The sequence below is a fragment of the Canis aureus genome, chromosome 3, assembly GCF_053574225.1.
Source record: "Canis aureus isolate CA01 chromosome 3, VMU_Caureus_v.1.0, whole genome shotgun sequence".
NCBI classification, from domain to species: Eukaryota; Metazoa; Chordata; class Mammalia; order Carnivora; family Canidae; genus Canis; species Canis aureus.
The window spans coordinates 13,705,830-13,718,585 of NC_135613.1; the positions used below are offsets into that span (position 1 = coordinate 13,705,830).

Genomic DNA, 12,756 nt, shown 5'->3' on the forward strand with positions numbered 1-12,756 from the left:
TTATTTTTTAAAGATTTATTTATTTGAGAGAGAGCACCAGCAGGAGCAGGGGGCAGGGCAAGGAGAGAGGGAGAAGCAGACTCCTGCTGAGTGGGAAGCTCCAAGTGGGGCTCCATGCCAGGACCCTGGGTTCACGACCTGAGCCAAATTAGGCATTTGACCAACTGAGCCACCCAGGTGCCCCAGTAAATTCAGAGTTCTAATTACCTTCCCATGTTATTGTGAAGGGGCAGATGGAGGTTTTATGGGGCCTGAAGCTTCTACAGCTTTACAGATCCTTAAGTGAGATGTCCTCAAGCTTCAGCTTCAAGGTCAGTATCTCTCTACTCCTTGCAAGAAAAGAAGTGCCAGAGTCCCTGTTGCCCGCCTGCTTTGCAGCAAGGATGGGGGTGCACAACCGAGGTCTCACCAATCCAAGGCCACACTTGGGCTGAGAAAAAGAAGCTGGCAACTTCCAGAACCCCTTCTGGCAACTGATGGCAAGTGAGGCAGCCCATTCATTTCCAGAGGTAACAGGCATGCAAGTTCTGGCAAATGTCAGTCCTAGCACCAACACCATGCCCCAAGTCTATGCACACTCAGATCTGCGTCCCTGTTCTTCTCAGGGGTTCTTTGAGCGTTTATTCCCCCTCCTCTTTTTCCTTTTTAAACACCTACTAGGCACTTGCTAACTCTCATTCTCATTTCCTGAACTCAGGACCAAGACCTCTACACATCCAACATCCCTTTATTAAGTCTCTGCTGCTGGAGCCAGGGCTTACAGGTAGGAAAGGGATTCTGCTCTCCTCTAGGGCCTGGCCTGGGAGGACCAAGCGAAAACCACCACAGCAGAGCCATTTTTCTTTTGCCCTCCTGGCAAGATTTATCTAGTTACAGTCATCCTGCCACCTGCCCTCCAGGCACTGATCCTGATGCCAACCTCTTGCTCTGCCACACGCTCTGTCTGGCTTGCCGTCCAGGCCTCTCTATCCTTTTCATCCTCTACCATTCCCCTTCACTGCCTCCCTCCAGGCTTATCCAGGAGGCTCCCTAGGCTCTGCACTCTGGGCCCAGATACCTCATCACTTCCTGCATCCTGCACCTGCGGCCCCAACTACAGCTGCTTACTCTTCCTAGTGCAGATAGATGGGAAAATCTGACCCTCCTTCACGAAGGAGACAGGTCTGTGCAAGCCTGATTCACCCTCTCCTTCCTACTATAGCATCAGAGCAAAACTCCCCTCCTCCCTTCATCCTCCTCATTGTGTGACCTTGGACAGGTCCCTTCAGTTTTGCATTTCACTTGTTCAACTTTACAGACTGTGAAGTCCAGTAAACAAAAATTACTATGTTTATTTCTGTGGGTAGGACCCTTTGGGTCAAGACAAATCAAAGGTTTACCCCAGGTAACTGGGCAGGTAACGGGGCAGAGAGAAGCCACAGGGAGATCACAAGATAAGAGGCATCTTGTCTGATTTCTTGCTGAAAGAAAGAAGTAAATATAAAGGCCAGTTGCTTTGCTGGAGTGTGGCGGTGGGGCATGGGGGACCGAAGTCCAGAGTGTGTGTGTGTGTTGGGTGGGGGTGCTGTACAGATTTCAGAGCCGGCCTCACCACGATGCCCCTCTACTCTAAAACAGGGCTGGGGTCCCCTTCTCAGCTGCTGGACGATGCATCCAAAAGGAAAACAGACTTTGGAAGAAAGCACTTGAGTACAGCCAAGCCCACCTGAACTCATTCCCTGTGCCCAGAAGTGTGGACACAGTTTTGCTTTCCATGAAGTGTGCGCCAGACGGGAATCCAGCTGCTAAGGAGCACTCAAAAGAAAATTCAGAAGCAAGAAGGAAGAAACTTGGAGCTCTGGGGACTCAGTCTGTTCCTATTACGGGGGAGGGCTCCCAAACTCCCGGCCCCTCCAATAGCAGCCCTGGCTGGCCCTGTGTGCCCGGCTCCCTCCCCACCGCCACAACCGCGGGGCGTCCGCTAAGGTCCCGGGTGCGTGTCTGTGGATGAGGCCCAGCTGAAGCTGCTAGGGCCGCGCGGCAGCACCAGGTCCAGGGTGAGGTCGCGCTGCTCCTTCTCCGAGAACACGGGCCGGTAGCCCAGCAGCTGCAGCGCTCCGGCACACAGATCCTGCACCCGGCGGATCTTGGCGAAGGGCAGTGTGTGGCGCCAGGCCTGCGAGACGTTGACCGCGTCCCTCGACGAGGTCTTGAAGGCCTCGCGGCGCGCGCCAGGCCCAGACCCGTGCGTGATGTTGTGCATCCAGGCCTCGAGCTGCGGCGTGAGGCTCAGGCCCGCGAAGGCGTAGAGCGCGCGGATCTCAGGCAGCGGCGCCCGCGCCAGATCCTCGAAACGGACCAGGCGGTAGCGGCCCTGCAGGAAGGGCGGCGGCTTCTGCGTGGCGGCCTCGGCGATGCGCACGTGGCTGCGGCACACCTCGCGCACCACGCGCAGGCCCGGGTCGGCCTCCACCCACGTGCCGTTGGTGCCCAGCACGATGCCGTTGTCGCGCGCCAGCGCCTTGGCGGTCTGCTCGCGCGAGCGCAGCACGGCCCGCGGGTCGCGCACCAGGTGCACGATGCGCAGGTTGAGCGCGGGGTCCCGCAGCAGCGAGTAGAGCACCTGCAGGTTGAAGAAGCGCACCTCCTTGAGCACCACGTGGCTGTAGGCGCGGCAGGCCTCCTGGGCCACGCGGAAGGGCTGCCGCGCGCACAGCGGCTTGCACACCGCCTCGCTGCTGATGGCGCCGCGCGGGAAGGCGCTGCAGGCGGGCGGCGAGCACAGCGCGCGGCTCACCGCGTACTGGAAGAGGTCCGACAGGTTGCGGCGCCACGGCAGGTAGGCGTCGAACACGTCCATGTCGCACAGGAAGACGGAGCGCACCACATCGCGCACGGCCATGTGCAGCGCCGGCGCGCTCGCCTGGGACAGGGTGGTCCACACGTGCCACCCGGGCTCCATCAGGTAGAAGACGTCGGGGTGCTGGCTGAAGAGCTGGCCCACGAAGGACGAGCCCGAGCGCCACGAGGACAGCACCAGCACGTGCACCCGCTCTTTGCCGCTCGCGGGCGACGGCGGCCTGGGCCAGGAGACCAGGAAGAGCAGGATGCCCGTCTGCGCCAGCAGGAGCACGGTCACCGCCGTGCTGGAGATGCGCGGCAGCCACATGCCGCCGGCCGGGCCTGCGCGGGAGAGAGCAGCCGGGCGGCGTTAGGGACCGCGGCCCGCCGCACCCCAGCGCCAGCCTGCTGCTTGCAGGGAGCACCCCCGCCCCGACCGACCACCCGACCTGGGCGGGGGCTCCCCAGACCGCAGCTATCTCAGGTGTCCCTGCGGGGCAGCATTAGGAACCGCGGCCCGCGGCCCGCCGCACCCCAGCGCCAGCCTGCTGCTTGCAGGGAGCACCCCCGCCCCGACAAACCACCCGACCTGGGGGGGGGCTCCCCAGACCGCAGCTATCTCAGGTGTCCCTGCGGGGCAGCATTAGGGACCGCGGCCCGCGGCCCGCCGCACCCCAGCGCCAGCCTGCTTCTTGCAGGGAGCACCCCCGCCCCGACCGACCACCAGACCTGGGCGGGGAGCTCCCCAGACCGCAGCCGTCTCAGGTGGACCCTCTCCCAGGAACAGGACTTTAAGAGGTCAGCCAAGATCTTGTCTATGCAGAGCAAGAGGCCAGTTGCAGAATGCTATGGGAGATACATGCTCACCCCTAGTGCCTTCCTTCCTGTCTTTCCCATCTTTCCTTCTCTCTGTCTCTGCCTTACTCTTTCTTCCTTTCTTTTTTCTGGAGAGGGAAATACGATTTTTAAAACGGATTCCTTCCTTTTGCTTGAGAATTTCCTTTGTAGGGAGACCATTTTAGGTTGTTTAGCTAAACAGCTTTTTTTTTTTTTTTTTAAGATTTTTAATTTATTTATCCACGAGAGACACAGAGAGACAGAGAGAGGCAGAGACACAGGCAAAGAGAGAAGCAGGCTCCATGCAGGGAGCCCAATGCAGGACTCGATCCCAGGACTCCAGGACCACGCCCTGGGCCTAAGGCAGGCGCTAAACCGTTGAGCCACCCAGGGATGCCCAGCAAAACAGCTTGATGGGTGATTTGACTCCTTCACTGGGCTCAGCCACTTCCTAGTCTGTGATCCTGGACCAAACGCTTAATAAATCTGTAACTCAGTTTATTCATCAGTAAAAAGAGGACTGATACTGGACTGGAGTCATGACAGGAGTCTGGGGGGCAGGGCATGTAGTAACTCCTGTAACTTGCCCTTTCTACACAGTGTGCTTCTGGGTTGGCCGGACTTCTTTTCACCAAGCAAATAATAGCTTTTATTATTAAAAGTAAATGATGACCTAGACAAAGAACACCAACTGTTGCCATCTACAGGGAGGAAAGGGCTAGAGGATGCACGGACTCCAGGGGGAGGGTACCCTCTGGAGCCGTGTGAAGGCACAGAAGAGAGCGGTAAAGGGAGAGGTGACGGCAGGCAGGCTCCTGGCCTTTCTGCCCTTTCCATGCTGGGGTTACTCACTCTAGTCCAGGGCTGCCCGGAGAGCTGCACACTTGTCACAGATCCATGGAAGGTGCCCGCAGGTTTTTCAGAGCCTGAGAAAGCAGGAGGGAGGCTGGGTCAGTCTCACAGGAGGAAGGAGCCCTGCACCGTGGGAGGGCTTTGCATTCCCAGGCGGACAGAAAGTTCTCTGCAGGTGGGAACAGAGCGACCCAGCCCCTGGCTGGAGCTGGGCACAGACCAGGGGCTGGGTACATTTTTCCAAGTGAGTGTGAATTGATGGTGTCTCCTGATGGGTGGAGGAGAGAGGACTGGCAGTGGGCCCTCTCATAGCCACTTAGGAGCTATGAAACCTGGAGCAAATGACTTGACTTCTCCAAGGCTCAGTCTTGTCCTCTGTAAAATGAGGATGATAACATTTAGCCTCTCGGGCTTGTCATGGGGAAGCTGCTACCAACACAGATGAGGAAGGGCTTGCGGATGCCGTACCTCCACCTCGTGCTACTGTTGATGATGCTGTGTTGGGAGAGAAGGAACCTTGGGAGGTCTCTACCCAGATGAGACACGCTGAGGTCACCTACATCTGGAATCCCAGAATCTCCTGTGACCACCTCTGGTCCCAACCATCCCTGTGGCCTTCAATGGATCTTAAGAATGTTGCACTTGACCCACAGAGTGAAAGGAACACTGAGCCAGGTTCGCACACCCCAAGGTCCCAGGGTTTTTTCTTTGCACCTGTTGCTCTTGCCACGATCTCAGGGAAGAGCAGCTTTGGAAGGAAGGGGCCTTCTGTGCTTTCACAGCATTTACTCCCCACTAAGGCCCCTCCTTTGTCCACATCACCACCAGAAGCCAGATCTAAATCGTGAGCAGATTTCACTTATCTGGAGGCTTCCGGAGTAGGTGGAGGACGGCCGGCAGCTTTGTGGTCTGCTACTGACTCCAGCACTGCGTCCTGAACCTCACACAAGTGTAGATGCTGTGATTTAACTCAATTGCTCCTTTGGTGGACATTATGATTTCCATTATTTCTGTGAAGGACCCAAGGTTTGGAAAGACAGCAGGGCAAGTGGGACCCCCAACCCAGGACTTCCATCTCAAAGTTCCTAGTGCTTTCCCATTACAGTCATTTGGCCCATTCCTACGAAATCCCTGCAGAGCACTGGATCCTGAGTTTGGCCCAAACACAGCCGCCCTGGCCAGCCCAGCCCTTTCCTGGCTAGGGAGGATCTTGAATGCAGGCCAATGTGCTTGTTACCTACCCTCCAGAGAAACCAGAGGTTTTCTTAGGTGACTCACACAATACAGAACTGATATCTGATCCTATTAATTGGAACTCAACAACTAGGAAGGGAATTAACACATCCTACCCCATGCAGAGTATCCAGAGACAGCAGGGTCCTACGGATCCTACAGGAGAGTTTTCTGATAAGAAGCCTTAGGGATAGCAAATTCAATTGCCTCAGGGTTCAAAGTTAGGAAGAACAGGTCAGGAAGGCACTGGGATAAGTCCTTTCTCTTCATGATTGAACTGCATCCTCTCAACATTCCTGGGAAGTAGAAATTACCTCTAGCTGCTTTATTTATCTTTAAGATTTTGTTTATTTGAGGGATCCCTGGGTGGCTCAGTGGTTGAGCGTCTGCCTGTGGCTCAGGGCATGATCCTGGAGTCCTAGGATCGAGTCCCACATCGGGCTCCCTGCATGGAGCCTGCTTCTCCCTCTGCCTGTGTCTCCGCCCCTCTCTCTCTCTCTCCCTCTCTGTGTCTCTCATGAATAAATAAACTCTTAAAAAAAAAAAAAGAATTTGTTTATTTGAGAGAGCAAGAGTGTGAGAGAGAGCAAGAGCATGATCAATCCAGGAGGTCAAATGTGTAACGTCCTTATCACAGCAGACAATGTAGCTAGGCATCAGGGACACACCGATGAAGTGGCCAAAGGACCAGATGGTAGTCCGAGTGAGTGGCCCAACTATCCAGTGCCAGGGGAGGGTTGTGCTAGTCCTGGCTTGCATACTTCTCTCTTGGATTCTGGAAAAATCCCCCACTGTGTCTCTCGGCATTTCACATTGCACAGACCCACCAGAGCCGCCTATGCTGTATTTGATGCTGTCGTTCTCCTACTCAGCAACCTTCAGTTTTCCCACCTCACTTCCCAAAAATCCCCACTCAGCATCCTGTGTGTCAGATCACCTGGAATCATTACACCCATGTTCTCCTCTGCTCTAAGTGCCCAGCCCTGACTCCCACCAGGAGTCATCTCAGCTTCCTCCCAAGACACCTCACCTGTGCCTTTCTCTCTCTCTCTCTTTCTTTCTTTCAATATTTTATTTATTTATTCATGAGAGAGAGAGACAGAGACACAGACAGAGGGAGAAGCAGGCTCCACGCAGGGAGCCCAACGTGGGACTCGATCCCGGGTCTCTGGGATCACACCCCGGGCCGAAGGCGGCGCTAAACCACTGAGCTACCCAGGCTGCCCACCTGTGCCTTTCTTAAGCCATGCATCACTCTGCCCTTCTTGCCTGTGAGCAACTTGAGAGTCAAGATTGTGGAGTTTTTTTTGTAAGTGAGTGTGTCTGTTCCCAGGCACCCAGTGTGGGGCTCACGCTACACAGGTGCACTAGACAAGCTTTGCTTGGGTCCACTCGGTACCTGTTCCTCCTTATTCTGCTAACAGCCTCAAGATTTTTCTTTGAGGAACCACCCTCACTCACACAAAGTGCATGTGGTTTGCATGGGGCTGACTGCCCACTTCCTGGTTCTTAAGGAATCATGTGTCTCAAGCCTGGTTCATCTATATATTCCATAAACTATCCCCCGATCAAGTGATAGGCTTAGGAATGGACATCTGGGGCACATGGGTGGCTCAGTGGTTCAGCATCTGCTTTCAGCACAGGTCATGATCCTGGGGTCCTGGGATCGAGTCCTGCATCAGGCTCCCTGCATGGAACCTGCTTCTCTCTCTGCCTACGTCTTGGTCTCTCTCTCTGTGTCCCTCATGAATAAATAAATGAAATCTTAAAAAACAAAAAAATGGACATCTGCCCCAAGTCCAATCTCAGTATTTTTGTAGATTTGCAGGGAAGAGGGAAACTCCCTAGTTACAAAGCCAGCAGAGAAGAGAACTGAGCTAAAGAAAGAAAATCTGAGAGCACATGGGCAGCTGGCAGCATCTGGATTCGGTTGGACTTCTCATGCTGGGGAAAAGACTCCATTTTTAGTAAAGCCAGCATGAGTTCAATATCTGCCATTTACAACCAAGTGTTTTATTTAGAAAGTGGGTCCCCTTGGTGGGGTGGGGTGGGGAGAGGGCAGGACTGTAGTGAGCATGGATAGAACTTCTGAGGGCAGGTCACACTGTGTTTCTTGATGAGGTGCTAACTACCTGAGTGTGTTATCAAGCTATATTTTTATGACTTGTGTTCTTTTCTGCATGTTATGTTATATTTCAATAAAAAGTCAAGAATCCTGGCTGAATAAGACAGTATCATGTCTAAGAATGTCCCTGAAGACTGAATGAGTCGATGATATTAATAAATATTTGCCTGGGGCACGTGGGTGGTCCAGTCAGTTAAGTGTCTGCCTTTGGCTCAGGTCATGATCCCAGAGGCCTGAGTTGAGCCCCACATTGGGCCCCTGCTCAGCAGAGAACATGCTTCTCCCTTTCCCCCTGATCATGCTCTTGCTCTCTCGCTTTCACTCTCTCTCTCTCTCAAGTAAATAAGATTTATGAAGAATAAATATTTGCTTAATGGAAGTCAGATACTCTGTGATCCAAATCCAAAGGGGGGGAATTCCCCATGTGCCCCATGTTTCTTCCTGCTAAGCATTTTAACTTTTTAAGTAGGCTCCATGTGGAGCACAATGCAGGGCTCAAACCCACAACCCCGAGATCAAGACCTGAGCTGTGATCAAGAGTCTGATGCTCCACAGACTGATGCACTCAGGACTGCATCAGACTGATGCAAGCCCAGGAACCCAGCTCTCTGGGAAATCCTCACCTGTACCCCAGCTCTGCATACCCCTCACTCAGCAGCATCTCCTGTGCGCAGCCTCTCCCGGCCCTGGCAGGGTATCTAAGGGAGTGAAATATAACACTAGGTACAAATTCATGGCTCAGATTTCTCTGTTTGGCATCAGCTGGAGGCCATCCCTGTTCAGGAATCCCAAGGACTAGAAAAAACAGATTCCAGATGAAGGATCAGTGGACTCTTGGCATCAAGGGCCACCCCTGGGGGCAAACCAGTTCTAATGGAGTCTAGGGCATCTGTTAGGGAAAAGGTTGAAAAGGAGGGAAAGAGAAAAAATAAAAATGAGAGAGAGAGAGAGAGATAGAAAAGCAAGGGAGGAGAGAAGGATGCATGTCTATGGTGGACTGGAAACATGGAACACCAGTAAATACCATCTGTTGAGGGCTTCCTATATGCTATGACTTTTCTGCCCATCTTCTGATTTAATCTTTAGAACAACCCTTTGACATGGACCTGATACTCTTCCCTATTTTACAGAAGAGGCAACTAAGGTTTGGAAAGATTAAGAAACTTGCCTAAAGCAGACACCTGGGTGGCTCAGTGGTTGAGCGTCTGCCTTCAGCTCAGGGCTTGATTACAGAGTCCTGGGATCCAGGCCTATGGGCTCCTTGCAGGGAGCCTGCTTCTCCCTCTGCCTGTGTCTCTGCCTCTCTCTCTGTCTCTCTCATGAATAAATAGATAAATAAATCTCCAAAAAAAAATTTTTTTTGCCTAAAAGACCACACAGCAGCTGAGTCAGAATTTAAGTCCTAGCCATCTAACTTTAGAGCTCTTAACTACATAGTGTTGAGTGGATAACGCACAAGTACTAGAACATACAGTGTGTTAAAAATGCACAAATATAAAAATATATACAAATATCAAAGGACATCATTAAAAAGGTGAAAGGACACCCCCAGGTGGGAGAGAGTACTTGCAAATCATATGTGTAGCAAGGGATCCAGAATATATAAAGAGCTCTTACAATTCAATATAGAAACAAACACAACCCAATTGAAAAATGGGCAAGAGATCTGAGTAGACATTTCTCCAAAGATATACAAATTGTCTACAAGCTCATGAAACGATGCTTGACATTTTTAGTCATTAGGGAAATGCCAAACAAAACTATAATGGGCGGATGCCTGTGGCTCAGTGGTTGAGGGTCTGCCTTTGGCTCAGTGGTTGAGGGTCTGCCTTTAGCTCAGGTCATGATCCCAAGGTCTTGGGATTAAGTCCCTCATCAGGTTCCCCACAGAGAGTCTGCTTCTCCCTCTGCCTATGTCTCTGCCTCTCTCTCTCTGTGTGTCTCTCATGAATGAATAAATAAAATCTTTTTAAAAAATTATAATGGAAAAAAAATTATAATGGGAGGTGTCTGGGTAGTAGCTCAGTTGGTTAAGCGTTTGCCTTTGGCTCAGGTCATGATCCCAAGATCCTGATATGAAGCCCCACATCAAGCTCCCTGCTCAGCTGAGAGCCTGCTTCTCCCTCTTGCTCTCCCTACTCCTCCCTCTGCTTGTACTCTCTCTCTCTCAAATAAATCGAATCTTTAAAAAGAAAAAACAACAAAACTGTAATGACAGACCACTCGCCATCAACTAGGATGGTTAAAATAAAAAAGATAGATAATAACCAGAATTAGTGAGAAGGTGGGGAATCTTCATGCACTGCTGGGGGGGGGGGTGGAAATGGTGCAGTTCCTGCAGAAAACAGGTAGTTCCTCAAAAGTTTAAACATAGGGTTACTATGTGATGCAGCAATGCATCTAAAATATATATCCAAGGGACACCTGGGTGGTTCAGTTGGTTGAGCATCTGCCTTTGGCTCAGGTCATGATCCTGGGGTCCTGGGTTGGAGCCCCACATGGGGGACTCCCTGCTAAGTGAGGAGTCTGCTTCTCATTCCTTCTGTTCCTTGCCCCATTCATGTTCTCTCTCTCTCTCTCTCTCTCCCTCTTTCTCTCTCAATTAAATAAATACAATAGTAAAAAAAAAAAACAAAAACCTACAGGGACACCTGGGTGGCTCAGTGGTTGAGGGTCTGCCTTTGGCTCAGGTCATGATCCCAGGGTCCTGGGATCAAGTCCCACATCAGGCTCCCCACAAGGAGCCTGCTTCTCCCTCTGCCTATGTCTCTGCCTCTCTCTGTGTGTTTCTCATGAATAAATAAATAAAATCTTTAAAAAAAAATCCACAAAAATGTATAGAAGAAATCTGGAAGGATGCGTACTAAATATTAGTAGTTATCTTTCTACGGCCAGGTTACAGGTAATTTTTTTCTTCTTAGTGCTTTGCTTTTCCAGGTTCCAGTCTACGATAGACTTGTATTACCTTGGCAATTATAGAATCATAACATTGGTTACAGGAGGCATGGATAGAATTTGCCTGCTCCAGCTTTCATTGCAGAAGGAGAAGTGCCTGCAAATCCATCTCCCAGCTCACCTGGGTACCAGTGGGCCAGAGGAGGACAGAAGCATGGGCTGGAGAATTATTTCCTATGCACTGAAGGGTATCAAGATCCCCAAGCCCACCGTCACCTGGGAATCCGGCCTAAGCCCAGCCCGGGCCACATCTGCTATCTCTCTGCCAGTGCTAATGAGTGGCTCCGTGGCATTAGCCCGAGGCAGGGAAGCTGGAGTCACACAGGCCAGATGCTGCTGGAGGAAACAGATTTGCTTGCAGGAATCTATTGGGAAATGAAATCAAATTGTCCAGGAAAGGACTCTTAAGTCTCCCTGGCTCCGAGCCACCCTGGGGGCATTTGAGAGCAAGTGAGCTGATAACACAGAACACCTTTCCCTGGCTCTGAATTTTGGGGATCCTCAAAACGCCCTTTGCACAGGACCTAATCATAGAGCCTTACAGCTAGGGAGACTTGAAGCGCAGGGGCTCCCGCCCCCTTTCTGAAGTAACATATGCAGGGGATGGGGGTACGGAGTGCACATTTAGCACATCCTCCTGTGTTTCTCCAGGTGTTGACTGAGTCATCTAATGGGATAATCTGGAATTTCTCTGGTATATTTTTTAACCTTTTGATTAATTTATTATTTTTTGAGAATTAAATAATTCTTAGAATTCAATTACATTAAAAAAAAAAAAAAAAGGAAGGGGCTGTCTTAGAAGATGACTCAAAACACATAACAGCCAGATGCAGTGTGTGGACGTTGTTTGGATTCTGATTCAAACAAACCAAGTGCAAGAAGATATCTTTGAGGCAGTTGGAAATTTCAACATGGCACGAGTACTAGGTGATACTGAGAAACACCTGTCAATGCTACTATCGCCATGTGGAATACTCTTATTCATGTATTTCTGTTCTTATCTCCCCTTACTAGATTAGAAGCAGGATGCTGTCCGGTGACAGGGAGTAGGAATAGCCCAGTGGCTCATGAACTCCATTTGATTTTTTTAATATTTTTTTTCTTTTATTTATTTATGATAGTCACAGAGAGAGAGAGAGGCAGAGACACAGGCAGAGGGAGAACCAGGCTCCATGCACCGGGAGCCGGATGTGGGATTCGATCCCGGGTCTCCAGGATCGCGCCCTGGGCAGAAGGCAGGCGCCAAACCGCTACGCCACCCAGGGATCCCTCATGAACTCCATTTGATCATTGACTGTGTGATCTTGGGCAAGGTACTTATTAATCTCTTGGCACCTGTTGTTTTATAAAAGGGGGAAAATTTGCCTGGCTGGCTGTCCATAGAGCTTTGTGACTCTTGATCTTGGAGTCATGAGTTCAAGCCTCACATTGGGCTTAGAGCTTACTTTAAAAAAATAAAATAAAATAGAGGAAGTAATATAACTCAAGTCAGGACCTGCTCTGAAGATTCAACGAGTTAATAATATTGCTCAAGCTTTTAGAACAATATCTTGCCACATAATATGCTTGTGTTTGTTCAATCTTTCAAATCCGGGGTTACAGCTATATTCTAGGGATCCCATCGAAAGCTTCTTCATAAGGAAAGCTCAAGAACAACAGTGTGGCCTGGCTGAAGTGACCCAGCATCCTAGCAACAGAATGTGGCAAGCCCGGGCAGGGACAGAACATGTACATGCAAAGTAGCAGCAAATAATGGCTGGAAGACTGGCTTCTGAAGCCAGACGGGGTGCAATTTCTGCCTCTGCCCCACTGAGGTGTGACTTTGAGCAAGGCACCCCTCAGGTCTTGGTGCTTGGGCTGGCTCCTTTGTAAAGGCCGCTGTAAAGCGCCTGCCCCGCGGGTGGGAGAGGGGTAAAGGGAACCGCCGAACCCTC

General features: G+C 51.2%; 1 protein-coding gene across 8 annotated transcripts in view; it reads right to left on the reverse strand.

The window, feature by feature from the left end:
- The window catches only part of CHST6 (carbohydrate sulfotransferase 6), a 15,504-nt gene continuing 2,748 nt past the window's right edge, over positions 1-12,756 (reverse strand). For 6 of the 8 annotated variants that reach the window (XM_077890793.1, XM_077890797.1, XM_077890784.1 and 3 more), the window contains exons 2-3: positions 4,510-4,583; positions 1-3,162 (exon numbers count right to left, since the gene is read on the reverse strand). In XM_077890793.1, the coding sequence (XP_077746919.1) occupies positions 1,961-3,148 (1,188 nt within the window). In that variant the 5' untranslated portion in view covers positions 3,149-3,162; positions 4,510-4,583 and the 3' untranslated portion in view covers positions 1-1,960. Of the gene's footprint in view, positions 3,163-4,509; positions 4,584-8,490; positions 8,566-12,756 lie in introns of all 8 variants that reach the window. The other 2 variants (XM_077890779.1, XM_077890763.1) reach the window with 1 other exon arrangement.